Source organism: Emydura macquarii, unplaced genomic scaffold (genome assembly GCF_026122565.2).
Source record: "Emydura macquarii macquarii isolate MOO-44397 ecotype Brisbane River unplaced genomic scaffold, CSIRO-AGI_Emac_v2 contig_1253, whole genome shotgun sequence".
Taxonomy (NCBI): domain Eukaryota; kingdom Metazoa; phylum Chordata; order Testudines; family Chelidae; genus Emydura; species Emydura macquarii.
Genome location: NW_027131390.1, coordinates 1,892,713 through 1,920,597, shown reverse-complemented (window position 1 = coordinate 1,920,597; position 27,885 = coordinate 1,892,713). Strand labels below are relative to the sequence as shown.

The 27,885-nt window shown below is 39.5% G+C and overlaps 1 protein-coding gene across 5 annotated transcripts in view; it reads left to right on the top strand.

Moving 5' to 3' along the window:
• Nucleotides 1-27,885, top strand: part of LRCH2 (leucine rich repeats and calponin homology domain containing 2) — a 90,553-nt gene that overhangs the window by 40,026 nt on the left and 22,642 nt on the right. For 3 of the 5 annotated variants that reach the window (XR_010919678.1, XM_067547987.1, XM_067547986.1), the window contains exons 4-16: nt 499-604; nt 692-828; nt 2,437-2,570; nt 3,886-3,973; nt 5,063-5,174; nt 5,633-5,730; nt 5,818-5,885; nt 6,108-6,212; nt 8,613-8,690; nt 12,048-12,116; nt 16,653-16,701; nt 18,060-18,176; nt 25,380-25,424. Coding sequence is in view for 4 of the 5 variants with exons in the window: in XM_067547987.1 (XP_067404088.1) it covers nt 499-604; nt 692-828; nt 2,437-2,570; nt 3,886-3,973; nt 5,063-5,174; nt 5,633-5,730; nt 5,818-5,885; nt 6,108-6,212; nt 8,613-8,690; nt 12,048-12,116; nt 16,653-16,701; nt 18,060-18,176; nt 25,380-25,424 (1,206 nt within the window). In the remaining variant the exon portion in view is untranslated. The remainder of the gene's footprint in view (nt 1-498; nt 605-691; nt 829-2,436; nt 2,571-3,885; nt 3,974-5,062; nt 5,175-5,632; nt 5,731-5,817; nt 5,886-6,107; nt 6,213-8,612; nt 8,691-12,047; nt 12,117-16,652; nt 16,702-18,059; nt 18,177-25,379; nt 25,425-27,885) is intronic. The other 2 variants (XM_067547989.1, XM_067547988.1) reach the window with 1 other exon arrangement.

Sequence of the window (27,885 nt, the reverse complement as noted above, 5' to 3'; positions counted from 1 at the left end):
TGACCCCGTTTGGGGTTGCAACCCACAGTCTGGCAACTGCTGTAGTAGAGGCTCATCATTTTAGATCTGGTGGTATCAGGTGATTGTGTAACATGGGGAAGAAGAAGAAGAATTATCCCCATTTTGCAGAGGTACAGAATGTAAAAGAGTTGTCTGCAACTACACAAAATAAATCTCTGTCAGAGATGGGAATCAAATCCAGATCTCCTGATTGGGTCCAGTGCCTAAACTTCAAGGTGATCTTTCCTTGTCCATTGGCTTAGCTTCCTTGATTGGGCTCCCACGCTACCAAATATTGTTGTAGATTGGGAAAAGTCTTCTGGGAGCTTGGTTATAGCAGCTCTCAATTTTATTTAAATAATAAGAAAAGGGGAAAAAAGGAATGATGATATCCTTCTTTTAAACATGTTTTTGTAATCGCTTTCATTGAAATTTTTAATTTGTTTAAATTTCAGTTATGCTAATATTCAACTCATCGACACATTATCTTTTACTTAGGATATCAGCAGCAATGAGATTCAGGTCCTCCCCCAGCAAATAGGAAAACTGCAGTCACTTCGAGAATTAAATATAAGAAGAAATAATCTCCATGTGTTGCCAGATGGTAAGCTGCTCACCATCCTTTTGTTGAAATAGTTAAATTATACAAAGCATTAGGATGTCTGATTTTGTTTTGTTTCCCCCTTAACAGAATTGGGAGACCTTCCTTTGGTAAAGCTGGATTTTTCTTGTAATAAAGTTACAGAGATCCCAGTTTGTTACAGGAAATTACGTCATTTACAAGTAATAATTTTGGATAACAATCCAATGCAGATACCACCGGCACAGGTTAGTATAAAAAACCTTATTTTTCTCATCTTTCCCAGGATTTTAAGAAAGGGTGAGATGTGTTTAGGTTAATTACCAACCAACTTCTAGTGGCGCAAGGAAATATCATAAGGGCATTTCTTACTCCTTATTCCATACTCCTTTGCTCAAAACATTATTTGTAGTCCAGTCCTTCATCCCACCCTTTACATTCGTTAATCAGGATGCCAGACTAGATGATCGTAATAGACTCATAGAGTAATAATCCATTCAATCCTTAAAAATCTATGAATAAACTTCTGAAATCAGACTGATGCTGATTATATTATGTGGTAGACTGATAAACTGTCATGAACTTCCAAAACTTTAACCCATGAGAAAGATTGTAGGTTCAAGTGTTAGAGTTAGTTTCCTTTCTCCCACACGCAGACACATTTCTTTCTCTGCAACCATGTTCTGCTGATTCTTTCCGTCTGCTTTCTGTCGCTGATCTTTGCCTCAGCTCAACCCTGTAGTGACATAATGAGCAATGCTCACCCCCAAACAAGTTTTAAAATCAGTTTACTCTAATCTGAAACTATAAACAATATCATGCACTAGTCATAATAGTGTGGTAATTGTATTTATTATTGAGTAATGTCATTACAGGGTGGATTTAAGGCACCCAAACAACCCTACCTTTGCATTTCCATAGTTAACATCTTTGGATTTCTTTTGAGTTTAATTCTGGTATTCTTGGGTTTATGATGCTTTTTTGGGGGACAATTACTACATCCCTGTAACTTTTTTTACCCTTATATTATTGATATGTACACAACCTTGACTCCAGGTCAGCATAATTTTTATCTGGGAATTATATAGTACTTGCTTTTTCCCTTACTGAAATTTGAAAGTAATCATGAAATTTACTTTAATACAGTTGTATGAGCTGTACTTATTAGAAACATCTTCGACATAAGAAAATTAGTGTTGGAGTTTAATTTCCTATATAACATTGTGTTTATGTATAACACGTATACTGGTTTAGTCTGATAATATGTATTGTACAAATGTTATACACATGTATTAGACATGTCCGAACTCAGCTCCTTTCCTCCCTAATCCCTGAGACGTCTTATTTACCTTTGTTCCTTTCCCACTCAGCGGCTTCAGCCACCCTCACATCTTTGGTATTCAAATGCTTCTGTGTCTAATGTATGCGGTGCTGTTGTAGCTGTGTTGGTCCCAGGATATTAGAGCGACAAAAGCTCAAAAGCTTGTCTCTCTCACCAATAGAAGTTGGGCCAATAAGACATATTACATCACCCACCTTGTCTCTGTGCCTGATGTCATTCAGCCCACGTGCAGCCTTCTCTTCTGTCCTTACCCTAGAGGCAAGCAGACCTGGCACTTAAGAGCATGTCTACTTGTCCTGGGCTTCTGGACAATTAGATTTTTTCCAGCCCTGACTACTAAACTACCAAAGCTCCATTTTTTATTTTTATTTTTTTTATTTGGGGGTGGGAAGAGGTAGCCCTCTTATAGTAGAAAGTAAATGAAAATAACTCTTAAATGTAGAAAGTATTTGTTAGCCTATGATATTATAAATATAGCATGTAACTAAATTATTTTTTTCATGTTTCTTAACAGATATGTTTAAAGGGTAAAGTTCACATATTTAAATTCCTCAGTATTCAAGAATGTCTCAGAATAGATAAAAAACCAGATTCTTTGGATCTTCCATCACTGGGTAAAAGAATCCCATCCCAGCCACTCACAGACAGGTATTTACCTTTCTTCTTTAGAACTACTTAATGTTTGCTATGAAGTGAGTGCTTAGGATAACAGAGAACTACTCTCGTAATAAGTTAGTGTAATTTTAATAGTTGTATTTACTTTAAAGACATCATTATTACAAGCTGATTAATTAATTTAAAGAAGAATTTTATCAATTACATTCTCTTTTTTCATCTCTTGTTACAGAGCAAATAATTGTACTTTTTCAAATTTTCAGCAGTGGAGTACATACAGAAATGAGAATAAATATGGATTTTGCATGTGTTTTTTTTAAGTGTTTTTTCTTTTTTGTACTCCTACAGTACAGGATAGCATTGAAGTTATATTTCTCTGAACTTGCTCAAAATGGAACAATATCGCTAGATGGAAAGCCTGCCTTCCAATGTTGATCCAACTGTATAAATGTATAAGGAACTATAAATTGAGCAGTATCTTGCAGAGTTTCAGAAAAATAATAGAAATCAAACTGAAAAGTCCAAGTGAATTAAAAAGTGCATTGTGTTTTGCTGGACTTTCTCAATTAAGGCAGTTCTGAAGCAGTTAATAGAAGTACCTGATATTGTCAGTCTCCAACAGGTCTAGTTTTAGGAGACTATATCATCTACAGAACAAGATTTTGCCCTTGCCAGCAAACTTAACATTTCATCCACATCCTGTTGTGCCAGTGTTTATCCTTCTGTGCTGAACAAAACAGAAAAGCTGTTCACTGTGGCAGGGATCTCTGGACCATATAATTTCTGTGAGAGAGGAACTAGTTACCAAGCAGTCTTAATAAAGTATAATGGGATGAAAATATACAAAGATAAATGTAGGCTGGGTACCAGTCAGAAAACCATACTTAAGGACTTGTCTTCACTGGGAAGTAGTCTAGAATAGCTATTTTAAATTAGCTCCCCATGTGGACACTTTTATTCTGCACTAATAGTGGATTAAGCTAAACTGCAAGAAGGAACTCTTATTGCAGAATGAGTGCCCGTGTGGGGGATTAGTGCAGAATATTGCACTTAAATTCACACAACGCTTGAATGGGCTTTCTGAAACAATCCTGAATTTGTGGAAGGTCAGGCAAGATAACCTAACTGATTTTATCAGTCTTAAATTTCTATTTAGTATCCTTCTTTAAAATAGTCTTTCAGTGTTAGAGAGTCTTGTCACAGCGTGTTTGGGTATATAAGAAAGCAGTAAACCTTTTGTCCCAGCAACCATAGAGATACGTGAAGGAAATATCTTGAAAATGTCTTTTTTACAGTTAGAAAAGTGGTATTTTGTCTTACTGTATCCGCTATGCCTTCTCTGTTACAGTATGGAAGACTTTTATCCCAATAAAAATCATGGTCCTGACTCTGGTATTGGCAGTGATAATGGGGATAAAAGATTGTCTACAACTGAAGTGAGTGGTTTTTTAACTTTTCATTATATATTTTTATTTTTATGTGTTAATAGAAAAGGACTAAAAGGACAATATTTTTCTTCATTTTCAAAAGCAGTTTATCTTTCAGCTTTTGCATCATTGATGGTACTAAATATTTAAATGATTTATATGTTCCTCTGATTAGCTGCATAGTGTTCTGTCACCCTGCTCTAAGCGTTTACTTTTTAAAAACTGACCTCTGAACCAAATAAATGATGGCTTGTTTGGCCATTTTCAGATACAAAATGCAAGATCATATTAATGATCAAATTAATTTGAATTGCTTTTTTTTTCTAATTACTTCTGTTTTAATTAATGTAAATTGAGGTATAATGTATTCTTCACTGCAGTGGGTATTTTATGTTAATGGGAATTGCTGGTTAACGTGTTAGACACATAATGATCAGCAACATTTAAAAACTATAAGGGTCTTGGTGGTTTTACTCTATTTTTCCAATAGCTTGCTTATGTAGCTGTATGAATCTGTGTAGCCAACTATAGTTTGAGTAACAGCCGTGCTAAAACTGAACACCGTAAAATTGTAAAACGGGGACTAAGGCAAGGTTATTTAAGTCTAGGCTAAAAAAAGTACTTGCAGATTCATCTGAAATATAACTAGACTGTTTGTAGGAAATTGTGAAGTAGGGAGGTATTGCAAGATTGTGTCAAGAAAGGTCAAACTGAATAGAAGTAAAGTGGCCACACAAACTTAACGGACAGAATCACAGCTCCTTTTATTAAGCAAGGTTGCGCTGGGTGAGTGTTTGGATGGGGAAATATTTGTGTGCTTCAGGAAGTGTTGATTCTGTAGGTACCACACTTTACTCAATTAAGAGACCGGTGGCCCTAGCATTATGCTGTAGGGACCTGTAAATAGAAAGTGCTGTCTTTCAGATGAAACAAAACACATCTTGACCACTCTTTGCATTCATATCAGATTTTCCCCTAAACCTCCCCTCATAATAGGCTCTTTAATGACGGTCAGAGTCTGTATGGTAATTTGTGATTTATCAGTAAACTGAGTGATTAATATGCCAGTCATGTTTTAATTGTGATTATTCTTTGCAGCCGTCTGATGATGACACAATCAGCCTTCACTCTCAGGTGTCAGAATCAACAAGGGAACAGACATTAAGGAATGACAATCATTTACTAGGAAGTAAATTTGACTCACATAAAGGTAATGCCTATTATTTTTAGCATGCAGAAATGTTCTGTTGTTTAGGGTGCAGATCTTTCCATTAAGCACTGCACAAGATTATATGATGGTGTATTAGATCTGTGCATTTAAGGTTTTTAAGGTGCGGCTTGACAAAGCCCTACCTGGGATGATTTAGTTGGGGTTGGTCCTGCTTTGAGCAGGGGGTTGGACTAGATACCTCCTGAGATCCCTTCCAACTCTAATGTTCTATGATTCTGATTTACACTTCAAACATCAGTGTAATAAAATTATAAAGACAAGATCAACAAATATACAACAAAGAAAAAGCCATTTCTAGAAAATCTTGTGTAGATACAGCAAGAGCTCACTGTATTAGTTATATTTGTTTTTTGTCACAAGTACCTCTTAGGAATAACAGTAGGTTGAGAGAACTGTTTTTAACATTTTTTTTTTCAAACTTCATCAATCATCCCTAGACCAGGAGGTGTATGATTACATTGACCCCATCACAGAAGATGCAGCTATTCCTGATCAAGGAGATGTACAAATCGGACCATTTGTCTCTTATGTTAAGGTAAGGTAACTGAATAAGTGGAGAACATTAGATGACACATCTTGGTCATTAATGTCTAAACTCTTAATTTTTTCCATTCTGTATAAGGAACGAGGAAAACATCCTGAGAAAGCTCAGAAAATAGAAGGGAATGATGAGTGGGGAGATGAAAAAAGGTAGGCCTCATAGACATCTCTTTGGAAGTCAGTATTTCCCAAGCACCATTGTGTGATTGTGGGTACAACACCTGTGGTTGGGCAGAAGATGAACTTTAGGAAGAGTGTTTTCAATTGCTATCAAGTAACATGATCATTTGTTTAAAAAAGCAAGTCCCCAAACATGCATGCATTTCCATAACCTACTGAAAACAGAACATTTAAGCTAAGTTTATCTTTCAGGCTTCAGAAAGAGCAGCTGTTGGCAGAGGAAGATGATGAACTCAAAGAAGTGACTGACCTGAGAAAAATAGCAGCTCAGTTATTGCAGCAAGAACAGAAAAACAGGTATTTGGATTTTGTATTGCAGTCATAGGTTAGACGAGTTGTGTGCCATATTTAATTGGTTTTTCCCATTAAGTTGTCTGGCTCTGTGCAATATAGCTAAAACTCCTGATTTTTTTTATAACTTGGATGATAGAGTTGTGCAGCTAAAGATATTAAACTGTCAAACAAATTCATGCAGACTTCTTAGGGGTGTGTCTCACGTCTGTTTTCATAAAATTGCTTAACAGAAAAGCAACAATGTCCAGATAGAACCTGCGTATTGTGGTAGATAGCAGTTGATGGTTTTTTTCATTGCTCATCCGCTGGAAAGGAGAGCAGGAAATCTATTTGACATGAACATTTCATAATGTTGAGCTAGTCTTTGATTATCTGATCAGGTGTTTAACATTGGCATTTTTCAAAGTGAGACACTCCTATGTAAAAATGATGGAAGTTAGTAATGGCAAATTCTTGGCATTATAGCTGATGTGCTAAAATACTCTGACCGTAGATTATAAATGAGTATTCAGCACCATGTGCTGCTTCTGTGTGGTTGGTTATTTTTATAGAATATGAAGTCTTCAGTGAAAGCAGGGTTCCAGATTTTAGACGGTAACTCCACCATTCAGACTGCCAAGATATGACATTTTGCTAGAGGATGAGGAGAGAAGACCCTAGTTCAAGCATGGGTCTTTCACATGATAAAACACACAAACAAGCTGAATATCAGAAGTCCATCTGGACATCTACCTACCTGTTATTGGCTGTCAGTTTCCAATCAGCATTGCAGAGGATGGGACCCTGGAGGAGGGATTTGGAGTGGGACAAGAGGGTGACTTTATGGACTAGTTCAGGCAGGTGATAGAGGCTGGCTTCAGTGGAGTGAGAAGGGCAAAGAAGGCAATATGAGAAGATACAAGAGAAGATAAGTAGGGAAGGGCCAAGTTGTTAACGATAAGGATCAGAAGCTTGTATGTGGTGTGGTAGAGAATGTAATGTAATCAGTGCAATCCTGAGTGGAGGGACTCTGGGAGCATTACTTGGGAGTCAGTGGTACATTGACAGATGGATTTGTAGGTGTGGTATTCAGTCTGTATGGTCGTGGGGTTTCCCCAGATTGCTCAGCTGTGCAGCAGCAAGATTGAAGGAAGCAGAGTGTGGCAGCAGTGTAGCAAGATAATGACACATTTCACAATCAGATGAATACAGTTTTCATTAGTGTCCTAAATTTCAACATAGCAATGAGATGCTGGGGGTGCTATGCATCTGTTTTTCTTAAAATGTAGCTGTGAAAGATATCAAAACCTAAAATATCCTGATATTGCAGCTGCATATTGTCAAACTTTAGGAATTCACTGGGGTTTGGGGTTTCTTATCCCCATTGATTGATTATTACACCACAGTTAATGAATTGGTGTTAGCTGAATTTAATATAAATTGTGTGAAAAGAGAACATAAATGTTTCTGTAGCTTTAATTACTTTTAATTCTATTTAATATATTTGGAGATGCGGCTGTGACCATAGGGAAGGGAAGAAAGGGAGTTAAGTAGGAAATAGTAATGTTAGTTCTGATTAGCTGGCAGCTGGCAAAAAATGCTAATAAAAGAAAATATTTTAAATTTATCTCTGTGCTATAAAATAAATATAGACAATATTTAAAAATTGTAGTAGACATTGTTTAAAAACACTGTCATGTTAGGTTTAAGTGCTCATGATTATATTGGAAAAACATATTGTAAATCTCCTTATGTAATCGTTTGCTACACCAAACATTTCCTCTGAAGACCAGACTTCTAACCCTAGTGCTGCTTTAAATTACTTTTGTTAAGCATAACAGTTACTGTGCTGTATTTAGTAATTTAGTTCAGAACTCTAAATTCTGCTTTGGTTGGCTTTGCAATGGTTATACTTGCATGAACCTATTGATTTGCTAAGCTTTACTTCCATATCTGTGGCACTTGCATTTAATATTAGTGTACATTTTTTAAAATGTGGAGACAAATTCAGTACTGATTTAAATGCTATCCAATCAGCAAAATCTAGCAAGATGTAAGCAGCCCTGGTTTTGGCCCATAATTTTTTGTGAATTTATAATTCCTTGTAGTGACATCAATAGGAATTAGAATAAAGATTGACGGTTGAAATATATTTCTGGTTTTGAATCTACAAATTTGTAAATATTTATATTGTGTAATTTTGACCCGATCACATGGATTCTTCAAAAATTTGTGCATCCTGAAGAAATTTCTTATTAACCGTAACTCTGATCATTTAGCATGTTTTCTTTTAATCCTGTGAAATCTATCCTCTCTTTTTTCCTTTCTGCTTGCTATACTAATGACTTCCCTGTACTCTCCCATCAACTTCTCCTGTTTCCTTCTTCCATCTCTGGGTTTGGTGTACATGAAATGTGAATACAGACGGAGACCATTAAGCTATAGAACTTCATTCAGTGAAAAACTCTTCCAGAGGACGAGGGCTGCAGGACGTGCTTCCAGGTATCTAGTGTTCGTGGAGCTTAAAATTCTAAAGATCACATGTTAGACAAAAGCAACATTCTAAAGATCACACGTTAGACAAAAGCAACATTATCTAGACTGGACTTATGCAAAATAGAACAAAGTAACAGTGAATTAGTAGAGGATATTTAATAGCCAAAAAATTGTTCAGAAGATAAATTATTATGAACACATTCAATATTGTCCGAGAGGAAGAGTGTTTGTATTTCAGCTTAACATTAGCTATGCAGAGGTAACTTCAAGTTATAAGCTTGATGATTTTTTTTTGGTCCCCACCACTGACTTTACCAGACCTATAGCAATCAATCTGAAATATTATCTTACCCTAGATAACAATTTTCTGCAAAGTTCAAGGTGGAGGCAGTGGGCAAACAATGAAAGACACATGGGGTACAAGAAGTTCAATAGTGGGATATAGAGGGAAGAACTCTGTGTGAAGATCGGATACTGCCTTGAAAGGAATCAGGTCCTTCTGTGTATTGATTTTAGAGTCCATCTGAATCCCTTCCACCACTTGCAAGGCCCACCAAGGTTATATATATACCTGGCCTATTCTGCAAGGACTCTTGTCACTGAGCAATTCTTGAGAATTTTAATTTTAAAGGGATTTCCAGGCAAAAATCTTTTAATGTCCAGTTAAGGTGTCATGACACAATTTTTCACTTGCTTTGGAAAACTCTTAAGAGAACAATGTATGTACTTAGGAAACACAAACATTAGAATGCCTACTAATGCCAGTGAATGTTCTACATTATTTAAAAACAAAACAACCTATTAGACTTTGGAAAGTAAGCACAGGTAAGGTCAGTCTCCAATCATCCCTTCTAATCTGAAGTTTGGAGAAGATGATGTACTTGTAATGTCTGTCAATGGGAGACTGAAAATCAGAATGGAAATAGTTGTTGGAATCTGACCTGGTAGCATCATTCTGAGAACATCTTGAGTAAACAATTTGAGCGTGACTTGAAACATTCATTTTGCATACTCCCTATAGTATGTTTTTTTTTCTTTCTTTTTTTTTTTTTTTTTAATAAAATGGAATTTTAGTTAGTTTAGTTTTGGAATTACAAGGCTTTCTAATGTCTGGTGATTTATTTGTTTTTTGAGAAAAGTACAATGTTCTCAGGGGACGGGAGATGTTTGGAATGAATGAATGACTCTTTTACCAGTTCAGAGAATTTTGCCTTGAACTGTTGAGTTTCGAAACTTGGTAAATTGATTAACTTCCATACATTTTATAAATAGGTTGTATACAACATTTTCTCAGTGAACCTGTAAAAATCCGTTTCTTAACTCTGTCGTTCAGTCTCACAGGAAATTCAAAATGCCTTGAGTAGCCAAACGTCCCACCACTCACCTGACAGACACTGAACTTGCTGTTACTTACCACTGCATTTATTCTAGGAGTTCATTTTTGAATGTACTGTTCCAGACTGTTTTCAGAACTGGAAAAAGAGAGGTCTAAATTAATTTTTTTAAAGCATTTAAATATATAAATGTCTTTTTTTTTTTTTTTAAATGATTGGAATCATCATTGACATATCATTAATGGAAATAACTTCAACCAGCAAAAAAGCACATATCTTTAATGTCTCAAACGGTTTATTTCTAAAACTGCACGTAATGGTGTAAAAAGTCTGTCTGGCTTACATGAAATCATTTTATCTACAGTGATACTTTCAGTTGTGGCATCAAAGTCATTGAGTGATTCAAATTATTGCATTTTTATCTTTAATTTTATTCTAAGGATCTTATTTTGCCATTGGTATTTTATAAATTACCCACTGACTTCAGTGGGAATATTTCCTGAAAACTAATAATCCTAAAATGGCGTAATTATTTTACAATACTTGCTGTATCACATAACACAAACATTGCAGTCTTATATAAGTACTTGTTCTGGAGGATTAAAAAAAATTTTGTACCTCCAAACACCCCAAAATATCCAGTCCTTAAAGACCGAATATAGGGAATATGGACTGGAGGGAGTATATCTTCCAGTTTCAGAGTTAATCTGCATGACTTTATTAAGTTAAATGAAATTTGTACAGTCACAACACCATTCAACACTCTACCCTGTCATAGAAAAGTGTTTATAGTACCATTAAGCTAAGCCACTTATGATGAGGCTGAATTGAAAGCCTGTGATACAAGTCAGCAGTTAAAATTAAATCACTGCTACTAAAGACAATTGTAGGAGAACGATTAATCTGTGACTTAAGATGTAGGAGCCTCTGTTACTTCTCCAGTTTTACTTTTTATCTTCTAGTAAATAGCTGTTCTTTTTATTTAGTACTATTACTGAGTCCTAGGCTTTTGTGTAATTTAAAACTAGACTTTGTTCTCAGTCCTGCTCACCATGAAGTCAGTGAAGTATTGCAGGGCAATATATTCTACTCTGAGAATTCAAAAATCATGAGTCCAACCCCAAAATAGCATGAGACTTGCTTGAAATCATTCAGGTAAAGAAAATTGCTCCATTTATTGATTTGCCTTCTGTCCTTTTAATCCTTTTAAGGGGGGGCAGCTCCATCTTCTTCCATTCCATGTGTGATTGTTTCAGGGTCATAATCCACCCCTAAATGCAAACACACGCATAGGCCACCAGCTGTTTTGAGGGGGACTCCACCTGCCCATGCCAGGATTGAGGAGGGTAATTGCCATTTTATTCATCACCATTCTTCTCCCCATCATTGTTCTGCCTCTCTCCCAATTCTCTGAGCCTTACCGTCAGTCCCCCGCGCCAAATCCCACTGCCAGTTGCCCATTTCTCTTGTCCAGTCTCCTATTTATTTTACATTTCCCCTGCTCCCCACGCTGTGCCTCACTATCCACCTGCACACTCCTCCTGACTGCTCCCAGGCTTCATTCCCATTGATTTTCTCTTCCTGTCTCGTTCCCATCTTCCACTGTCTCCTGTCTTTGCCACTTTTGGTGAATAGTAACTAGCCCTCCATGCTGAAGGCAGGCTGGCTTTAAACTCATTGAGAACAGTTGGTGGTGGTGGCCTCTTATTTTTAAAAAAAAAAAAAAAAAAAAAAAACACCACAGGAAGGAGACCTACCATTTTCTGAGATCATAAAGAGTTGGTTGGTTTGTTTTTTGAAGCAATACCTACTGTTGCAAGACTTGAGAGAACTATGGACGTTGGAAACTCTTCTGTTGATTTCAGTGGAAGCAGGACTGGGCTCTGTTGGGTTTTCTTTATATAAACACATTCAGATTTTATGTAAAATATGCCACTTAAATATTCAGAGTGTTTATTTTCTAGGAAGAATTAAATGGAGACGAGGTCACTAACGAGAACTGTTAGATAAATGTATGTTTTCTTTCTAGGCTTCTTAATCATTCGACCTCAGTAAGCACACGAAACAGGTCAAAGCAGAACATGGACTCTGAAAAAAGGTATTAAGAATTGTTTAGTGCTTTCTTTCATAGTACTGAAATAAGATGTCTTTGGTGGTAAAAATTTGATATGGAATAGGGACGCAGGAATACTGAACAGTAAGGACTGAATTCTGCTCTTCAATATTTGTGAATAGCTTTTGTTGACGTTTGTGGAAGCCTCACACTCCTTCCAATGTCATAATTTGGATATGGAAGAAAACTGTAGGAATAATAACAGAGCACCTTTCGGCCACGTTGGGTTTTTGTTCTTCTTCTTCTTCTTCAAGAAATTATATTTTGTTTAATTCTGGTATGACATGATCTTTAAGACATTTTACAGCAGTGTGCTTTTCTGTATGTATGTTTTTTCACACCATGAAACAGGATATCAGGAAGTTCTTATTCTTTCAGACATGATTTTGTAAAATGATTAATACTCTGTACCGACGTGTGCCCTTTGCTGTATCACTAGTTTACTGCCTATCTACCTTTTGTGATGACAAACCCAAACTTTACTCATACCACTTTTTATAAAAGGGTGTGTTTTTTTAGGAAATAAAGGCCAGAGTTGCTCGGTGTCTGCCAGGACCACCCTGTGAGCCAAGGCAATATGACGGGGTGAGGGATTGAACAAGGAAGTTTTTCTTGTCTGGGAGTCTGGTTGGGGAGCTGATTCAATGGACACCGTGGGGTTCAGCAAGTAGCAGAAACATGACAAGAGCTTGCTCTTCCCAGACTTGATTTTTCTCTACACTTGGCCCTGGGGGCACAGTGAGGTGCAGTTTGCACATCTCAGCACCATTGGGTCTGAGTTGAATTCTAGTATTTTACTAAGTTTCTAACATTCATATGGTTTGGGTGGCTCAGATTCTATGTCTGGGTTCAGTTATAAATTGAAGAATTTTGTTATATATAACTAAAAATTTACACCAGTTCCTCTGATGATACATGTTTGAATACTCAGGAATGAACTGCATAATTACCTTTCACTTCTTTTTCTTTCTGTGAATGATGTGTCTACTGTATTTTCTAGTAATACCCAAGATTATTTTAACAGAAGTCAGTGAAAAAAATCTTTATTTTTTCATTTAGTTTACTTGGTGAATTTGAGGGGTTTTGTATATAGGCTATTTCACTGTTTGCCCTGGTTAGTCAATTCATCAGTTTCTGGTTGAAATGAACAGATAAAAGATAACATTTTTATAAGGCATTTTAAAGAGGAAATTCAGTGTTCTCCTGGAAAGGGTGCCCTATCAAAAGAATTTCTTTTAATTTGCTAATTTTAAAAGAAATGTAATTCAGGTCATCACAGCCCTGTTGTGGCAATTTTGGTTGCTGGTGAAATCAGAGTTAGTAACTATGTATGTATCATATGCACATTGGCTACTCATTCAGGCAGAAAACCAAATTTGCTCATTTATGCCAATGAGAAAGTAGGGAGAAAATAGAACTGTCTTATTGTGAAAGTCCAATTGTCAATCTTTGTTTTGTGATTATTGTTCTTACAGTATGTATCTGTGGATCCCATTGTGAGATTGGATTTGTTTTGAATAGTACTATCCACTGGGGGGTTCTGCATGCGCCCTGCGCTCCCTCCTGCTTCCATGCAAGGGCATAAAGGGCAGGGAACCAGCAATCTTCCCTCACTTCCCTTTATTACCCTTGGAAGCAAGACAGAGCCCAGTGAGTGTCTGACCCCTCGGCTCTCCTCAGAGGCCCTAAACTGGTGGTTCTTCCAACCAGCTTATCTTCACTCTCTTAGCTTCATGTCAAACAAATCTCTTCTTATAATCTTACAATTTATAGCTACAAGATCATTGCTTGGCGAACTAGTCATTTCAACCTGTTTCAGGCCTGGTGTGGCAGTGCTGAACATCTTAGGCCTGAGTGCTGTAGGCCCTGTGTTACAACATACATTAATATTTATATTTAGGATATAGATGTGAAATATACTTTATCTTTTATTCTTGGCTACATCTGTAAGACAGCAGCTTTGAGTAATCTTCTGATCTTTGCAAACGCTTTGCCTTATGTCAGATGTCCAGTTCAGGAGTACAGTAGCAGTTTAACTGGTGCAGCTGAAAACCTCATTCCCCCAGTCCTGAGGGGATGCTGATTTGCCAGTCACCACAGAGGAACCCACACATATTCAGAGAATAGCTACAACTGGTTCTTTGAGTCACTGTTATCGGTGTGGATCCCACATTCCATTCTCCATTCCCATTTTCCAGAGTCTCCAGCTTCCACAGGCTTTGAATTGCAAGCGAATTAAGAGAAGGCTGCAGCTGCTCTGCCCTCTATGCCACCGTGTGAGAGCCCGAGGCGGCATAGGGCATGTGCGTCACCCCATCAGAGGCTGATGCTGCTTAACAAAAAACCAACCAGAAAAACCCGGATCTCATGTTCATGAGGCACATGCACACACTGACAACAGCTTCTTGAAGCACCTGTTACTGTAGGATAGGCAATCGATTATTTATTTGTATTGCAGTAACTCTAGGGAGCCCAGCCATAAACCAGGAACCCATTGTTCTGTGTCAAAAAACAGAACAAAAAGACTGTCCCTGCCCTGGAGAGTTTACAGCGTTGTAGCCCTGTTGGTCCAAGGATATTAGAGACACGAGGTGGGTGAGGTAGTCCCTCTTACTGGATCAACTTACGTTGGTGAAGGAGAGGCACTTTCGAGTTTACATTGAGGTCTCCAGGTCTGTGTAAGTTTGAAAGCTGCTCTCTTTCACTGACAGAAGTTGGTCCAATAAAAGAGAGTACCTCACCTTCTTTGTGTTTCTGAAGAATTTAAGCAGGCAAAACCTTCCTTGTAGTCAGGTGTGACTATGTAAGTGCTGCAGGATTGATTAAATTGTAGTAGCATCTAGAGGCCTCAACCAAATTGGTCCCCAATGTACCATGTTCCATTCAAACATGTAGAAAATAGTCCCTATCCACCCCCAAGTGCTTACAGTCTACAAAATGAGGCCAGTCAGGCAAATGAGACAAGTAAGGGGGCGAGCATGGGAAAGACAGATTATGTACTCTGTGTATTTTATGACTTTCAAACCAAATGTTGTACCTGTGGGTAATTTAAGCATTATACCCAGATGTATAGAAACTCTTTCCTTAACCTATATATTAGATAACTTGAACATTAGCTTAAATTAAAAAAATTCAATTTCATCTGGTAATGTGGCTGGCCCTTTGGGGATTGGAAAAACATTTTGTATAGTGAATAGGACCAATTTGCTGATTGCGATCCTGAGACTGGAATGCAATAAATGGGGCTGTGTGATTTCTTCTTTATAAGCTTCTTGATAACCAGTGTGGGGGATCAGGAGCACAGTTTGTGACTGGTTGGTGCATCTACTACAGTGTTAACCACCAGTTTTGGGGGGACCTGCTCTCCTTTTGCATCCTGCCCAGACTTCAGCATTTCCAGTGTGGGCTGGCCTAGGCACCTCGGGTCACAAGCTGTCTAGCTGTTACCAAGTTGTAAGTGACATCCACTGTTCGGTGTGTGCTGTGTGTTCCTCCCTGTGCAGTCATCAGAAGAGAGGATCTTTACAGCCCGTAGCTACTACATTTGGCTCTTTAGCTCAAGATGAGACTCATGCTTCAGCTGTAGAGATCCCCTGGTTCAGTCTGCCGGGTCAGCCAAGATGGTTGCTGGTAAGCGTTATGGAAGAAGTGAGTTTTAAGGAGGGACTTTGAAGAAGAATTTTGTTCAAAGAATTTAAAAGGATACCAACTTAAAACTCATTTTCTGAAATTGAATAATACAAGTAGATTCATTTTCTGTATTTACCCTTTAGTCTCCCTGTGAACTTTTGAGGTTCTACAGTTTCATTTTCCTCTCCTCTCAAATGTTTCTCTGTCCTATTGCTGTGTGAAGGACCCACACACACCAAAACTGACTGACTGTACAGGGCAAACAGCGAAACTAACTATATGCAGGACTGTTGCAGTCCCAAAGTAAAAACACTGGAACAGAAGAGACATTTTTTCTCTGAACTTTCCGTTGTGATAATCTTAGATGCACTTAAACTGACAGCGCCATTTCTAAATGGCATTAGAACAGACTTTATTTTTACTGTTAATTTTGAACAAAGTGTGTGTCTGGTTCTTAAAGAAAGGAAGTAACTGAATTTCACAAGTAATAGTTTAAAGATTGTTATCCAGCTATAGTTCGTACTGGAAATCAACTTAAAAAATGGCACGCATAGTATGCTAAAACTATAAAGGAGATTGAAATGGGTCTGGATGCAAAAATGTAATGTCACTTGAGATTTTAATCAAATGCTCATAAAATTACTTTTGACAGTACTGCTTATACAATTGTTATGCAACAAAACAATAGATCAAAACAGTGTTGATACCAATGTGTATTTTTTACACTGAATTCTGACTTTAAAAAATCCCCTTAAAATATAAAATTTCTATATTTAGTAAAAAAATATTTTGGAAGTTTTGCTATTAAAGTGTGTACAAAGTAATAGCATAGCTAATAAAACCAAGAAAATACATAGTCATAGTTTTAATGTATGTGGGTTTTTTTTTAAGTGTCTCAACAGATGAAACAAATTCTCCAGTGTCTCCTTACAGTTGGCAGGTAAATATGTGCATGTAAAATTGTATTATTAACCCTTATTAATCCTTGATAATTGTTTCATCTACGGATCTGCCACTGATGTAGCATAACTTGCATAGTGTTTGTGTGCACAAGTGTATTTGTTTGCAGGTATAAGTAAATGTATGTGCATAATTGTGGTTGCAAATCTAAAGGGAATCTAAAAATGCCTCTTAATGTCTTAATGCTGACTTCATTTTGAATTGCATCTTCAATACAGGCTTTATTTTTTCAAATAATGCTTATATTAATTTTAAAATCTTTGTACTGCTTTTAAGGCAATGTGGGTCTTAATTTCATCCTACTTTATTTTTACATTATTTCTTTGTCCCATGCTTATCAGATTTTTCTGTTTTCTCAGTTTTTAGATAGTCCTTATCATGTAGATCTTTTGCTTTTTATGCCTAGGTAGGAAACACATCAAAAGTGCTGTGAAATGTTTGTGATCAAACTCAAAATGTTTGGGTTTAGATTTCAATTCAGTGTTTGTTTTATGTTCATTTTATGGTGCCCTTAGGAGGTAATACGAAGACAGCTTTAGAAATATTGATTGATTTATATGCATTATCCTTATAGGTAAATATTTTCTTTTGAATCATCTTCCTTTATCTTTAGTGGACTATGAGAACACTTAATTATTTAAATTCATTGATCTATTATGAATAAGCTTCTTTTCTTGTCTCAATCAAATTATCATGAATTTACATGTTGTAAAGATGGATATTTGCATAGTGCCATCTATTGCATACATTTCATTGTAGGTAGGAGTCACAAGAATGTTTTTTTGTTTGTTTGTTTGTTTGTTTTTAAAGAATATCAGTGGTAATTGACCTGAAGTGTAAAAGTATACACACCTCAATTAGAATGCACAGTGATTTGCTGCTTGTTCAAATAGGGTAATCACAGATGAATGGCTGGTCACAAATCTACCTTTCCACTTGTATAGCTGTTAGTGGTAACTATGCAATTTCCACATATGCCTAATTGGTGAAAATCAGATCCCGCATAGATAGTCAAGAAAGCTGTGGTTTAAAAAAATATTAACAATCAAAGGCCATCATTAAACTTGTACTCTCCCCCATATATAATGTATTTTAGAATCTTGTAATGTAAGAAGTGCCGTCCATAGAAGTTACTTGTTCCAGAGATTAGCGAAGCTACAATGCTGTAAAACTGGAGTATAAAAGAGACCAATCAGACCCAAGATAAATAGTATTTCTAGTTAAAACAACTTTTCTGTTAAAATTTTTCACTGTAATATAATTTTTGTGTCATCATGATCCATGTTAATGCTAAATATTTAAATACCTGTTATGTAAAAATGTTGTTGAATTTTGCAGCCCCTAGAAAATCAAAAAGATCTGACAAATGAGCAGCACTGGCCAGAAACACAGCCTGTTATCTGGCAGAATGAAGAGAGAAGGAGAAGCAAACAAATTAGAAAGGAATATTTCAAGGTATTATATACGTATTTTTTCAGTTGCTGTCTTTTTCCCCTCTTTGAAGCACTAATGTTTCTAGTTACAACTTGAGCACCTTTTCTGTATCCTAAAGAGAGACAATATATTTAATTAACCTCATTATCACCAGACTGTAGTGGGTTACAGATAAAATTTACCTTCTGGTTCACTCTCTGCTGCTGCTGTGTGTGTGTGTGATCTAACCAAATCCATATTAACAGACAATATTTTGAAACGTGTTTTAGGCTTGACTCATTAAAATTCTACGGGCTGTATTTTTATCTTGCAAGGTATGCGAGTGGGGTTTTGTGTGTGTGTAACTAAGTGAAGGGGCTTGAGGGGTTAGCATTCTCTTTTCACTTGCACATGAGCTATATTCTCTGGTGCAGTCTTGTGAGATGAATACATATGCTTCCAGGGCAACTTGACTGAGTGAGGAAATGCTTCTTATTCCTCTTATCTTCAGTAGCAAATGTAAACTTAAAGCTGCGTCCTGAAGGCAGAGAATGAAACCTAACTTAGAATCCATTTCTTCTCTTCTTCTCCCCACTTCAGACTTAAAACTACAAACAATTGGAAAAATATTTTAAGCAACTGTTCATGCTCAATTTGGTATTTTCGCAGAGTCTCAGAAAGGGATACAGTACATTTTAAGTCAGTAGAGCCCTGTAAATCTGCAGATGGTGGATCGGATGCAGATTTCAAAGGTGGGGACACAGCTGTCTGCAGCTCATAGCTTTTGATGCTGCTCCCCCGTCTTTGAGATCCGGGCTGGGGGTTTCCCCCTGCAGCGGTGGCTGTAGCAGGACTGACCCCTGAACAGCTGATTTTGGGGGCCCAGAGCTGCGGATGCATGTAGATGCGGATGACCTAGAAGACAGAGACTGCGTGGATTGTATGCGGATCCACATTTTTGTATCCATGCTTTAGTATCCATACAGGGCTCTATAAATCAGTTGCCATATACTGGTGCAGTATGGTGGTAATACACTTATGTGTGTGATTTAATAACTCTCTTATTGCAGTAACTTGAGGGTCTGAGAGAGGAAGTACTGTGAAATTATTTCAGTTTGTTTGCAATGTATACTAGTGGTCACAAGATGTCAGTGTCTGCATGATGCAAAATAGGCACAAGATCACAGGCAACAGAGCAGGCATTGATTTTTTTTCAACTTCTTTAGACAATTGTGGTGTTTTGTGACAAGTTTCAGATTGGCCCTTCTATCTACAGAGATATGACAGCTTTAATAGTGTTACGGAGGGTCTAAATAAACTGAATCCTAGGGATAATAGCACATTTCTTCTTCACGTGCAGGTCACTATGTATATTCGGCTGTGAATACATATGTGCTCCCATCCTCCTGAGACTGGAGAATTATTGCAAATAGTGTCCATTAGTCCATACCTGTGCCCCTGCCCTCCACGTGCTCCACCCTGAGGATATAAGGGGTAGGGCTGACCGACCGCCTTTCCAGCTCTTTCTTACCACTACATAGCCTGAGCTGAAATCCTCCAATGTCCAGAGCTGTAAATATTCCTTATATTTTTCTCATTTTATTTATTTATTATTTAGTGTTAGTGTTAGAATCCCCACCATGGGGAATCCTCCCAATGTCCCAGCATGAGAATTAGATTATGCCGGTTTAAAAAACTGCGTCTCTTGCTCTCGCTCCTTTTCAGTCGGTGCCTCTCCTGCCATGGAGAAGCTCACGTCTCCATTAAATGCGGTAGCTGCCATGTTTTTCTGTGAAAACTTTGGCTTCGGAAAGATCTTATGGAGTGTGAAGCAAGGCCCCAGTCAGACCTAGGCTGGGGAGAGCTCCCTGCACGTCATCCAGTGTCGGCAAGGAGTGTGCCCCCTAGTACTATGTCTGACTCCGGAGCGGAGAGGGGAACAGGGGAGGACTCTTTGGCATGAGAGTAAGAGACACTCTCTCAAACATAAAGGCAGATTCTCACCTAGACCTTCTAGGAGGAGAGACCCATCCTCAGCCCTGTGTGTCGGGTAAATCTTCACATCCAAGCCATAAGGACTTAAGCCTTCCTAAGCTATGTGGGCATGTTCAAAAGACTCAGAAGAGCAAGACTCCTTTAGTACCAGCCTCCACATCATTTTCAACGTTGACAGTGGTCTCAACTAAAATGAAACACTGGGACACAAAGGACCAGGAAGTGCCAGTACTGTGGGAAAACTGCAAGGTCAGAGACTCATTTATCATTGGTACCATCACAGTCCCATAAGGAACTGCAGTCTATACCTACTCTGGTGGTACAGAGTAATAACACAACCTTCAAAGGTGCATGTGATTTATACCACTCCAGATGATATCTCCATCCTCCCAGTCCCATGATCTCCCGTGTTACCAGGGAGATGCAAACACCTGCGATAATCCAGGGCTCTGGAAGAAGTCTATCCCTTGTCTCATCCACTAGCTGCAGTTTCCTCCCTCAACAGACTTGATGGCACTGCCAATGGAGCCGGATCTGACCTTTTCATCTTTGGGATAGTTAGATGTACCAGTGGAACCAGCTCCTCCTTCACCCAGACAGGGGATTGAGAATCTCCTGGAAGAGCCTCAACCACTCAGATGGATTCTTCCTCCTCGGGACTGATGGTACCCAGTGCCATGGAGACCATATCGTCCTTGTCACTTGATGAGGCGGTCACTCCAACCTTTCCATCTCCTCTCCAATCATAGACAGTTCCAGGAGCTGTTGAGGAGCGTGGTAGAACAACTCCAGATCTCCTTAGAGGCAGTCCAGGATCTTCAGCATAAGTTCCTGGGTATCCTCCATCTGCAGGCTCTGGTTGGATTGCTCACCCGGTAAATGAAGCTATACTAGAACTGGGAAGGGCTGTGTGGCGCATACTGGCTGGCTGTGCCTTTATCCCCAAGAGGGTAGAGAAGCAGTATCTTTGTCTTGGCTCAGGGAGCAGAGTTCTTGTTCACCCAATCTGCTCCGAACTCCTTGGTGGTCCAGGAAGACATGGAAGAGTCTAGACAACAACATTGAAGGGCCATCCCTGCAAATAAGGCCTGCTATTTTGACCTTATGTGGGAGAAAGGTATTTACATCTCCCAGCCTACAGTTTAGAACAGGGGTTCTCAAACTTTTTTTTTTTTTGCTGGGGCCCCCTTTGAAAATATTTCAGGCTGTGACGACACCTCCCTCCCCTCTCCCCCCCCCCTCCCCAAAAAAAAAACAAACACCAACGCCCCATGTTATGCCTCTCTTACTTCTGCATTGCTGTTGGGAGGTGGTACTGCCTTCAGAGCATCCAGCTAGCAGCCGTTGTTCTCTGGCCACCCAGCTCTGAAGGGCTCCAGCCACCTGCAGGGCTGACAGACGCAGCCCCAGCATGTGTGGGGCTGACAGCTCGTGAAACAACCCCCCCCCAATAATAACCTCATGACCCCTTGAGGGGTCCCGACCCCCAGTTTGAGAATCCCTGGTTTAGAATCTCAAACTATCAGGCTCTTTGTGCCAAATACAATTTCCTGATTTCCTGGACTTAAGGGACAAGTCAGGGCTCAGTTTCCAGGTCTTATTGATGACAGGAAACTAGTGGCTAGAACCTTTTTACAAGCTGCAGTTATTGTGGGCAATACAGTGCCATTGCAAGCCATCTCGCAAGTGACAGAAAATGCAGAGGCCAAGATAACCTGCACCACAGCTACCCAACATTGCTCTCCAAACAGGAGGCTTTTTGACATGATGCTAGAGAGCTGCAAACCAGGATCGATGCCATGTCCACCTGATTCCGAGATCCATTTCAGGGGACGTCTAGCAGAATTTTCTCACCATTGGGCAGCTATGACATTGTCTATCATCCACTCTGGCTATACCATCGAATTTCTCTATTTGCCTCCCTCAAAACCCTTTTCCCCAATCCCTTTTCAAGGACCACTCTTAGGAGGATATCCTCCTTGAAAAGGTACAGTCTCTTCTCCGGCAGGGAGCAATAAATACAGCAGGTACCCTCAGCATCTGGGTTAAGGGTTCTAATCAAAATATTTCCTAGTCCCCAAGAAAAAGGAGGCTAGTTCCATTATTAATAATACCATTCTTAGAAAAAGGTGAATGGTTCATGGCTCTTGATATGAAAGATGCATACTTTCATTTGGATATTCACTCCTCTCACAGATGATTCCTCAGGTTTGAGGTGGGCCCCCATCACTCTCTATACAGGATGCTTCCATATGGGTTAGTTACAGCTCCCACCCTTTTCGAAAGCAAACTGCTACTACAGGGAACCACAACTCAGACAAGGCAGCTCCACCATCTTCCTGTACTTGAACGAATGGCTTTTGACTGACAGGTCTCGTCTGGAAGTCTTAATATCAGTATTGTTGCTGCTCCACCTTGTAGCGTCCCTAGGAATCTGCGTAAATATGGGGAAGTCTCCCGACTCCCAACACAGACCATAGAATTTGTAGGAGTGACATTGGATCCAATCAGGTCAATGACCTGCCTGCCCACAGATAGATTTTGCACCTTGATGCTCTGATTGATCTAGTTACGTTCAGCCCTCAAACATCAGTTCAAATATGCCTTGCTCTCCTGGGTCACATGGTGTCAGGTACTTATGTGATGTCTTTCGCCTGACTCCACCTCTATTGCCTGCAGGCGTGGCTCTGAGCAGTGTATACACCAAGCAGGCCCAGCATGAATACCATTATGACAATTCCTCCAAGGTGAGGGCCTCTCTGACATGGTGGAGGGACCTAGACATGTGCAAGGAAGTTCCTATCTACTCCCCCACACCCAACAAGATGATCGTTGCAGATGTCTCCCTGGTAGGCGGGGGTGCCCATGTGTGGAGAATCATGCAGCACAAGACACTTAGATGCCTCAGGAAGCCAGAATGCACATAGCTTTTCTGGAACTGAGAGCAATATATGAAGCCTGGCATTCATACTATCCTGGCACTTTCTGATAATATTGGACAACATAGCTACAGCGTGCCCTTCGATCCACTTCCAAATCAAGTCAGGAGCCCCCTACAAAACATCTGTCTTCAGACAAATCCAGTGCCCTTCAACTTCAGCTAAGGTCTTCTAAAAGGGGGAAGATCTTGGAGGACTCGGGGAAAGCTCCAAAGAGGAGGAACTTAGTCTCCCACCACAAGGAGAACACTTTAGGCCATTATTAAGGAGGGTCAGTTATAGCCAGAACTTCCCTCCAAGCATCCTAAAATGCTTCAAACACTGCGCTGATCCATCTTCACAGTAGTTTTTATGTATAGGGCATCGTGGCTCCAGTTGGCTGGATACCCGAGAGAGGTTCAGAAAAAGGTTGAGGTTCTCCTGTTTGATAGTCAGAAGCTCTTTTCAAGAACTATGGATGGGTCCCTGCACACACTCAAGGGACTCCAGGGTCACATTGAGGGATCTAGGTATATACACCCCTACAAACAAGATGAGATTTAGCAGGTCTCAAACTGTCCAGAGATTGTGCCTGGCTCAGTTCTTGGATTTTCACAGAACCACGAACCTATTAGAAAAAGACACATTCCAGAGGAAGAGACCTTCCCACCCTCCTTGAACTTGTACCCTGCCATCATTGAGGCAGCAGTTTTGATGGATTGGACAAGGACTCGACTTCTCCCTCGCCTCTAGTTTGTGAACTGCAACCTTTTGCAATAGTGTTACAATAGACAAGTGGGTCATGGAGGTTATAACATTGGGCTACACCTGGCATATTGATTAGCTATAATAAAGTTTATCTCAATACACTATCAACTTTTCATTCCCCATTACAGGGGTTTTCTATTTTTGTGCACCTTATATCCTTCAGATTTATTAAGGGTCTGGAGAATCTTTACTCCCCGGTTATGGATACTGCTCCAACGTCGAATCACAATTGGGTACTGAGATACCCTATGGGACCGCCGTTTGAACCTGTGGTGACCTTCACTTATCTGTGAAGATGGCCTTTCTAATAGATATCACATCAGCCCATGAGGTTGGAGAAATTGGAGCCTTGATAGCAGACCCCCACTTATGATATTTTCAAGGACTGCATCCAAAGTTCTTACCCGAGGTGCTGCTGGATTTCCATTTTACCAGTCTTAACCGATGCTTTCTCCTAAAGCGCACAAATCTCAGCAGGAGACTTCCCTTCTGACAGTAGCTGTACGATGGGCGTTGGCCTTTCAGCTGGATAAGACTAAACAATTTTGGAAATCACCTAGACTTTGTCTCCATCACTGAAAGATCAAAAGGGTGCAGGATCTCTTCACAGAGACTGTTGAGAGAGATCTCTGGATGTGTGAATGCTTACTGTGCTGCAGCTGGTGCTTTGCCTCCCCAGAGGACTACAGCGCACTCTACCAGATCACGAACAACTTCCACAGCGCTGCTCAGAAACATTCCGATGTCTGAGATGTGCAGAACTGCTCCATGGGCTTCAGTGCATACCTTCTCTAAACCCTATGTCTTGGTCCACACCATTAGATCTGATGCAGCACGTGGTTCTGCTCTACTCTCTTCAGTCTTGGACCTGATACTGAAGCTCTCCTCCGGTGAGCATGCTGCTCGAGCGTCACCTGAAGTGGCGCACCCGTAAGGACACCACTCAAAGAAGTAGAAAAGGTTACTCGGCTTGTGCGATAACTGTGGTTCTTTGGGATGTGTATCCACCTTCCATTCTGCTTCGGACTGTTTTTGTTGGATGTTCAGGTAAAGAAGGAACTGAGGGCATTTTACCCATGCTGACCTGTATGCCCTGAGAGTGTCGCACAGAGTTGTATAGAGCGCATGAGTGGCCAAATGGACACTGCTAGTGGAAAATCTCTGATCAGGGGCTCGAGAGGTGCATGCGCACCTGATGTGGAGCACCCATAGGGACACGCATCTCAAAGAACCACAGTTACTGCCCAAGGTGAGTAACTTTTGTTTCTACTTCTGTAGCACTGCTTGTCCTCAGATGACTTTTCCAACATTAAGTAGCTTGGCAGCAGCCCTATACCCTAGGTAAGTAATGTGACCTGCTGAGGATTATGCAGGGAGTCAGTGGCAGTCAGGGCTAGAGACTAACAACTCCCAGACTCGAGCACTTCACCATTTAAAAATGATTAGTGAATGCTGGCAATCCGTCTGGCAATCTGACTGACATGGATGCCTTTTGGTACAAGTGAAACCCATGTTTCCTGTTTATAAAACAAAATAAAATTTAAATTTTGTTTCTGTTTTGCAGTATAAGTCTTCCAGAAAGAGTTCAAGTGGAAATGAAAATGATGAGGTGAGACATGATGGTGGTAAAAAATACTTCAGAAGATTCATTATTTATTTGTATTACTGTAGCACCCAGGAACCTAGTCATGGACCAGGATCACATTGTGCTAGGCACTGTACAAACATAACAAAAAGACTGTCCATGCACCAAAGATCTTATAGTCTAAGATAAGAGAACAGTTGCATACAGACAAATGAGGTGGAAACCATGAAACGTGAGGGATTTGTACACTTCAGTACCAGCATAGTACTGAACTGGTAATAGTTCAGATATTAAACTGATCAAAGGTAATATATACACTGATATGTATACTGTACACAACCTTAGATACTTTGCATGAAGTGATTATTTCACAAAGACTTAATATTTAGACTCCTAGACTCTAAGGTCAGAAGGGACCAATATGATCATCTAGTCTCACCTCCTGCACAACACAGGCCACAGAACCTCACCCACCCACTCCTGTAATAAACCTCTAACCTATGACTGAGTCATTAAAGTCCTCAAACCATAGTTTAAAGACTTTAAGGTACAGAGAATCCACCAGCAAGTGAGCCATGCCCCATGCTAGAGGAAGGCGAAAAACCACCAGAGCCTTTGCCAATCTGCCCTGGGGGAAAATTCCTTCCCGATCCCAAATATGGCAATCAATTAAACCCTGAGCATGCGGGCAAGACTCACTAGCCAGACACCCAAGAAAGAATTCTCTGTAATAACCTCATCTAACCCACCTCATCTAACATCCCTCCTATAGGCCATGCCCCTATCTATCAGCAGTAGTCAAAGATCAGTCAATTGCCAAACTAGGCTGTCCCATCATACCATCCCTTCCATAAATTTATCAAGCTCAGTTTTGACGCCAGCTAGGTTTTTTGCTCCCAATGCTCCCCTTGGAAAGCTATTCCAGAACCTCATTCCTCTGATGGTCAGAAACCTGCATCTAATTTCAAGTCTAAACTTCCTGATGGCCAGTTTATGGCCATTAGTTCTTGTGTCCACATTGGTGTTGAATTTAAATAATTCCTCTCCCTCCCTGGTATTTATCCCTCTGATATATTTATAGAGAGCAATCGTATCTCCCCACAGCCGCCTTTGGTTAGGCTAAACAAGCCAAGCTCTTTGAGTCTCCTCTCATAAGGCAGATTTTCCATTCCATGGATCATCCTTTTAGCCCTTCTCTGCACCTGTTCCAGTTTGAATTAATCTTTCTTAAACATTGGGGACCAGAACGGCACACAGTATTCCAGATGAGGTCTCACCAACGCCTTGTATAACGGTACTAACACCTCCCTCTCTCTACTGGAAATACTTCATCTGATGCATCCAAGAACGGCATTATCTTTTTTCACGGCCACATCACATTGGCGGCTCATAGTCATCCTGTGATCAACCAATACGCCCAGGTCCTTCTCCTCTGTTACTTCCAACTGATGCATCCTCAGCTTATAGCAGTAATTCTTGTTATTAGTCCCTAAATGCATGACCTTGCACTTTCCACTATTAAATTTCATCCTATTTCTATTGCTCCAGTTTATAAAGTCATTCAGATCTTCCTTTATGATATGCTAGTCTTTCTCTGTATTGGCAATCCCTCCCAACTTTGTGTCATCTGCAAACTTTAGTAGCACAGTCCCACTTTTTGTGCCAAGGTCAGTATAAAAAGGTTAAATAGGATTGGTCCCAAGACCGATCCCTGAAGAATTCCACTAGTAACCTCCCTCCAGCCTGACAGTTCACCTTTCAGTATGACCCATTGTAGTATCCCCTTCAATCAGTTCCTTATCCACCTTTCAATTTTTGTATTAATCCCCATCTCTTCCAATTTAACTACTAATTCCCCATGTGGAACCATTTCAAATGCCTTACTGAAATCTCAGTAAATTAAATCCACTGCATTCCCTTTGTCTAAAAAAATCTGTTATCTTCTCAGAAAAGGATATCAGGTTGGTCTGGCACAATCTACCTTTTGAAAAGCCATGTTGTATTTTATTCCAATTACCGTTAACTTTGATATCCTTAACTACGTTCTCTTTCAAAAAATTTTCCAAGACCTTGCATACTACTGAGGTCAAATTAACAGGCCTGTAGTTCCCCAGATCACTTTTTTTTAACTTTTTAAAAAATAGGAACTATGTTAGCAATTCTCCAGTCATACGGTACAGCCCCTGAGTTTACAGGTTCATTAAAAATCTTTGCTAAAGTGCTTGCAATTTCATGTGCTAGTTCCTTTAATATTCTTGGATGGAGATTATCCAGCCCCCCGATTTAGTCCCATTAAGCTGTTAGAATTTGGCTTCTACATCGGATGTGGTAATTTCTACTTCCACATCCTCATTCAGCACCCTACCACTATCCCCAAGCTCATCATTAGCCTCATTAAAAATGGAGGCAAAATATTTGTTTAGATATTTGGCCATGCCCAGATTATTTTAACTTCCACCCTATCCTCAGTGATTAGTGGTCCCAC